The sequence below is a fragment of the Eriocheir sinensis genome, chromosome 47 (genome assembly GCF_024679095.1).
Source record: "Eriocheir sinensis breed Jianghai 21 chromosome 47, ASM2467909v1, whole genome shotgun sequence".
Taxonomy (NCBI): Eukaryota; Metazoa; Arthropoda; class Malacostraca; order Decapoda; family Varunidae; genus Eriocheir; species Eriocheir sinensis.
In genome coordinates, this window is record NC_066555.1 from 11,883,282 (window position 1) to 11,889,876 (window position 6,595).

The 6,595-nt window shown below is 46.8% G+C and overlaps 1 protein-coding gene across 1 annotated transcript; it reads right to left on the minus strand.

Annotated features, from left to right (window-relative positions):
- Window positions 1-2,525: 2,525 nt before the first annotated feature.
- On the minus strand, window positions 2,526-5,976 carry LOC126981187 (uncharacterized). The gene is made up of 2 exons (XM_050831912.1): window positions 5,238-5,976; window positions 2,526-4,716 (listed from the first exon to the last, which is right to left on the minus strand). Exon 2 carries the CDS (start codon window positions 4,566-4,568, stop codon window positions 3,387-3,389), a length of 1,182 nt encoding a protein of 393 aa, XP_050687869.1. The 5' UTR covers window positions 4,569-4,716; window positions 5,238-5,976; the 3' UTR covers window positions 2,526-3,386.
- Window positions 5,977-6,595: the final 619 nt, after the last annotated feature.

Here is a 6,595-nt window from a genome sequence, read left to right on the forward strand (position 1 = left end):
AAGCCATTACCTGAGGCATCCATTCGTGCCAAGTTACTGAGACATCACCGACCAGAGAGCGAAGTGTCTGAATGATTTTTCGATTGTGTCGCTCGACCATGCCATTGGAAGCTGGATGATAAGCCATGGTATTTACCTTATCAACTTGGTATTCCCTGCAGATTGCCTCCAAGATTTTATTGTTAAATTCTGTGCCATTATCTGAGATGAGGACTTTAGGGGTGTTATATTTACAAAAGACTTCATCAATGAGAGCTTTAGCCACAGTAGTTGCTTGCTTGTCCACTATGGGAACTAGAACCGAGAAACGACTGAAATGATCAATGGCAACCAATAGGTATTTGTGGCCTTCAGTAGTTTGGGGTAATTTCAATAGGTCAATAGCAATGGTATCCCATGGCTCTAAAGGTATGGGATAGCTTTTGATGGGGACTTGCTGAGTAATGGATCCATAATTTTCTGCACAAGTGTGGCAGTTGTTGATGTAATCAATGATGTCGAGCCGCATACGTGGCCAATAATATAACAAACGGGCTTGCATCAAAGCTCTACTTTTTCCAGGATGGCCTGCATGAGGGGAAGAATGTATGTTATGCAAGATCATAGAGACTAGGCTTTCTGGTACGACGATTTGTGTAACTTCCCTATGCGGACCGTATTTAGTTGTGATGTATGTATTCCTGACGAGGATGCCGTCGTTGAGATCAAAGTCAGTTAAGGGTACAGGTAGCGTTGGCAAGGAATTGGGGTCGCCACTCTGCAGATAGTATAGGATGGGTTGACAGAAGTTATCTGTTTGTTGCGCTGCGCGTATGGAATCATTCAAAGTTGGGTCATGAGTTCGACTTGGGTCATCAAAATGATCTACATTCATGTCCATTATCGCGCCGATATTTCTGGATAGGGCGTCCGCTACCTGATTTACTGCTCCAGGGACATGAGCAAATGAGGGATTAAAGTCTTGGACAATGAGGCTCCATCCGGCCAATTTCCCCGTGAGGGTTTTAGTATTGAATAATTCCACCACGGCTGCGTGGTCGGTTCTGACATGGATATTGTAGCCATAAATGATGTCACGAAAATGACGTAATGCCCACACGACCGCAAGGGCCTCAAGGTGGGTAGTACTGTAGTTTGATTCTGCTTTGTTGAGCGTGCGACTTGCATATGCTAGAGGTTGTAATTTATTTCTAACATCATATTGCATGAGAGCGGCTCCTAGGCCCTTGCCACAAGCGTCTGTGTACAGGAAAAGTCTTTGTGTGGTCTGGGTAGGCCAGGACAGGCGGGGATGTTGGTGTTGTTCTAAGGTAATCAAAAGCTTCCTGATGGTCCGCCCCCCATGTAAATGTGGAGTCTTTGCGCAAAAGTTGAGTGAGGGGTCTTGCAATGCGTGAATAGTCCTTGATAAAGGATCGATAGTACCCGGACAGTCCTAGGAAGGAGCGGACAGATTTCACGTCTGTTGGCACAGGATAGTTAAAAATAGCCTTGACCTTGTCAGGAGTCGTATGTACACCATTCTGATCTAGGACATGGCCTAAGTATGTGATGCTTGGACGCAAAAAATGACATTTTGGGAATCGCAGAGTTAGACCTGCCTGGTAAAGGCGAGTAAATACTTCTTGTAGTAAGGTAATGTGTGAGTCGACATCCTGTGACACTATGATGATGTCATCTATAAAGGCGAAAACCTGTTTGCCAAGGAGGCCATGCAAAACTTTGTTGACTAGCCTTTGGAACGTTAGTGGCGCACCACTAACTCCAAAGGGGAGTTTACGAAACTGCCAGTGACCCGAAGGGGTAGAGAAGGCTGTAAGCGGTTTACTATGCTCATCGAGGTCTACCTGCCAATAGCCACTTGCTAAATCTAAGGTCGTGAAAACCTTGTTGTTGGTGCCCATGCTGCATAAAATATCCTGCAAGTGAGGTAAGGGGTATCTTTGAGGGTGCGAAACCGCATTTAGTTTCCTGTAGTCTACAACTGGCCGAAATTGGCCGTTTTTCTTCTTCACAAGAAAAATGGGAAAGTTCCAGGGAGAAGTAGTGTGTTCTATGATACCTGATGCTAACATGTCTTTAACTGCAGTATCTAGGATAGCTCTTTGAGAGTGTGGTGTTCTGTATGCAGGCACATAGATGGGGTTGGTATTGGGATCAACCGGTATTGTATGTGTTAAAACATTTGTGGATCCAATAGGATCATCCGGCAGACTGACAATGGAGTGGTATGTCTCTAGTAGGTTGTGCAATTTCTCCCTTGCTTCTGGAAAAGCTAGATCTTCGAGATGAGTAGCTAGATAATCATTTACTTTTTGTTTATGATGATCACTCCGCAAGATCTCAGAGGGGGAGATGATCTCTGATTCCTGTACGCTACCTATGCGTTCAGGTAGAACTTCAAAGTCAACGACGCATGTCCCTTGACGGAACTTGCGTACGTATGGGGAGAGTTGTGCATTATTAGGAAGGTTTGACCATTTTATCTACTTTGCAAAGTGCATCCTCCATAGTCATGGCTTTCATCTTCAAGCTCTCACTCATACAGATAGCCTCACATTCATCACTTATACCAGCAAGACGCATTTGAAGCATAGCTGATCCACGGCCTTCTAACGTGACGTCAGTCGCCAGAACGCCGTGGACCCTCAAATGCTCTTGCGAAGAGGAAGAAGAGGGAGAGGGAGGTAATGTATTGGAGGATGATGCACTTTGTTCCTTAATAACATGCACTGCTGGAGATGAAGTATCAACCAGTGACCGCTGGGCCACGCTAGAAAGATGAGTATATTCTCCATCGGCGGAGGGAGAAGTGCACAATAATGGCTTTGGGGCCGTGAGTGTCCTAATTGGTGTTTCATGTTGGTAAACACAATCTTCTGCTGGAGCTAGGGACAAGCAGTGTTCCCGCATAGATTGAAGACCCAAAAGAATATCACCTGGGATATTCAAACCATGACACACATGAAAGGTGGCTGTAATCGGGGACAGGGAGTTAGCCAACTGGATAGACAAGGGGGTGTGTCCAACTACTTTAAATGCTGTGTCATCTAGTCCACTTAATTGTAGGCAGGGAGGTTCCAATACCAAGGTTGTCTTTGCGTCATGTAAGGCACGCAATGTTCCGATGTTTATGATATTGGGACATGCCCCTGTGTCCATGAAAACACTAATTTGGTGACCATTACACTGAGCAGGGACAGTCATGGCAAGGGAGGATTGGGGATAAAGAGCGATGCGATGGTGTTTCATGGTAGTGGTTTCAACATCCGTAGGTTGGGTTTCAATGTCAAAATGAGCTGTGGATGTACTTGGTTTATTTAAAGGTGTGCGGGTTGGGGGTGTTGTATGAATACCACACACCTGGTGTGATTTTGTACCTGAGCCTATGTTATTGCGGGAGACGTGGCGCGCGAGGCTTCCCCCGACGAGGTACCTCCCCGGGGCCTCGCGCGGCAATCCTTGGTGTTATGGCCTGATGTCTTATGGTAGGAACAATATTGACTTGACTGTTGGGTGTTGCTGCCGTACCAGCAATTACGTGTATGGTGTCCTGTGATTCTGCAGTTGTAACAATATTGAGTGTTATAGCCACGCCCGCGACCCCTGCCTCTATTGTAAGGGCGGCGGCCGCGGGGTGTGGCAGAGCGGTTCCTAGGGGTCTGAGCTCCGGCCGGGGAGCGACTTTGGGGACGCCCCCTCTGAATTCTGACACCTCTCACCGCTGAGGATGTGGGTTCTGTTGGTGGCTCTCGTCCCGACAGGGGACTGATGTGTTTGAAAAGGGTTCTACCTTTTGGTAGGGGTTCTTCCTTTTGTAACTCTTTGAAGAGTGTCTCCGTGCAATTGAGGAGAAAGATAAAGTATGAGAAAAGGCGGCACACATCCTCAAGGTTCATTGTCTCATCGGTAGTCCACGGGGAGTGACGGAATTGGGTTTCAAACTCTGTGAAGGCTCCACCCGCGACGCCTAAACAGTCGTCCACTGCAATATTAGCCTTTATTTTGGGACGGTAGGTAGCCGCTAGGCGGAACAAGACTGACAGGGCACCCTGTTTGCATGTGGAGCCGAAATGGCTGATGAGATTTGCTTTCGCTTCATCATATGTTTTGGCTTTCTTGAATGCGTCACTTTTTATAATGGATTGAGCCCGACAAGGGCCCGTGTGGATGCTGTCGTAAAGGTGGGCCAATTTCTCCCTTTCATTTGTATATTGGAATTTGGTAAAAGCATCCTCTACCCTCTGCAGGTGAGTTAGGAGGTCGGGGCCGGTCTCCTCTGAGCCCGTATATTTTGGATTTTTATCCTCGCCCCTTAAAATGACGTTTTGAGGTTTGTCACTCATGGTTGGGTCACTTTGGTGCTGTTCTGTCTGGGAAGAAGTAGTCTGGGAAAGCTCTGGTGAAAAGTCTGAGGGGAGCTTCTTTGCAGGGGGTAATGGGGGTGCTGGGGGAATAGGTTTTGGATAAGCAGCTCCTGAACGGAGGACTGTGTGATGGGGAGTACCAATCGTTAAACCGCTGAAGGCAGAGGATAGAGCCTCTTCCAATTTTCGATCCTGGGACATGGGGAGTTAGACGGGGGAGTCACTTAGCTGTGTCCGATGCATTTGTAAGGAGACCAGAGCATGATGGAATGGCTGATGTATGGTGAGGGGGGAGACTGGGACGCAGGAGATGTGGGTTAACTCACTTCTCTCTGCTCTCCGGCACAAGCTGTAATGTAGGGGAGATATTAGGACGTATATAAGGAAAATTATAGGAAGGGAAATTTTAAGTAAGATTAAAGGGAAGTTTATAGGAAGATTCGTAGGTAATCCGTAAGGAAATGGTAAGATACCTTGGGTGTGAAGCAGTCGTGAGGTCGCTTGAGGAAAGAGTGGGTCGGTACAAGGGCATAAATGACTGGGATCAGCAGATGTGCAGATGGCGACACATATCACTGGGATCAGCAAGACGTGGCTGTCGCAGGCTAAAGAGGGGTAGGGCTGGTGAACGGGGAGGGGAGGAGCGCTGAAGGCGAACGGTATGGAATACAAGAGAGTAGGGATAGGAATTTAAATGTAATCCATGTAAGGGATTAAGAACAAATGAAATGGCGATTATATTAGGTTAAATTAGTGGAGAATGGGAGACGAGGGTGAGAATGTTATTTGAAGTGGGGGGTTTCGACGGTACATGTACTAAATTATGGAACAACGTTTCGTCTTACTTGAGTGATAGTTCAGGTGACAAACCAAAATTGTGCGGCGTGTTCCACTAGCCGGGGGTGGGTGTTGCCGATCTTTTGATTGACGGCACGCTGACGCAGACTGCTGACGCTCTGGACTTGAGCTGCCTGGCCGCGGCTACTACCTTGTCACTACGAATATAGCTTCCTCTTCCTCCTCTTGTGACTGTGAAGATACAGGGTTGGGGGAGTTCGGCAGGGGTTAATCCCGTTAATTGAGGTGGGATTTTTGGGTAGACTTGTTACGGACGTTTGCTGAGTGGTGGCACAGATTGTTGTTTTGGTGATTCAATGTAGGTGGTGACCTCTTTTGTAGGTGCAAGTACGAGCTATGGGGCTTGTAGTCGTCTCATAGGGAGTGTAGTAATCCCGTAATTGTAGAGAGGTTGTGCTTGAGTTCACACTGGTTCACTGAGTCGTTGCCAACGGAGTCACCACGGAATTTGAGGCACTTTGTGTAGGCCAGTATTATTTTATGATAAATCCTTTGTAATCGCTTTGTAATCGCTTTGTAATCGCTTTGTAACCGCTGCCACCAATATAAGTTTAGCAGGTTTGGAGTTAAAGTCTTTGCTTAAATTGTCTTTTTACTGGTTTTGTGGCTTACACGGAGCGTGTGATGTGAACTCTATCGAGACGAAATGATGACTGCCCTCGGCAGCCGCACAAGCTATGTGCGTCATCGTTCGTTCATGAGGTTGCCTAGTCAAAGAGGATTTATACAGATAGAGGGAGAAGAAATGGAAACGGATAGATATTTAGGATTAATATTTACATGTTTACAACTGTAAGGCAACGGATCGCAATGGGACAGAGAGCGTTTGGAAGGTTAGGCAAGATATGGAGGAGTAACACGACGAACACAAGATTGAAACTTAGATTGCTGTTTGCCGTTGTAGTACCTACCACTCTATACGGAGCGGAGTGTTGGGTGCTGAAGAAGGAAGGGGAGAAGAAACTACTTGCATTCGAGATGAGGTGTTTGAAAAGAATCTGCGAAGTGAGATGGGAGGACAGAGTACGAAATGAGGAGGTGAGAGCAAGAACGGGACAAGTAGTTACAATTCTGGACAGAGTGCAAGATATGCAAAGGAAATGGTTTGGTCATGTGGTGAGGATGCATCGAGAACGATGGCCAAACGCAGCATTGCACGGCAGAGTCAGGGGAAAAAGACCGAGAGGGAGACCTAGAGACACGTGGTTGAAGAGGTTCAGGATGAGCAACAACAACAGAAGTCTGAGAGAGCTGTTAGAATCTGCGGCGGACAGGCAAAGAAGGAGGCATTACAGACACCAGATATAGGACCCAACCCGGAGAATTCCGGAAGGGAATTAAGAAGAAAGAGAATATATATATATATATAT

Bases quoted from the DNA above. Each gene is read 5' to 3' on its own strand.
- LOC126981187 (XM_050831912.1), bottom strand. From the start codon at position 4,568: ATGTCCCAGGATCGAAAATTGGAAGAGGCTCTATCCTCTGCCTTCAGC.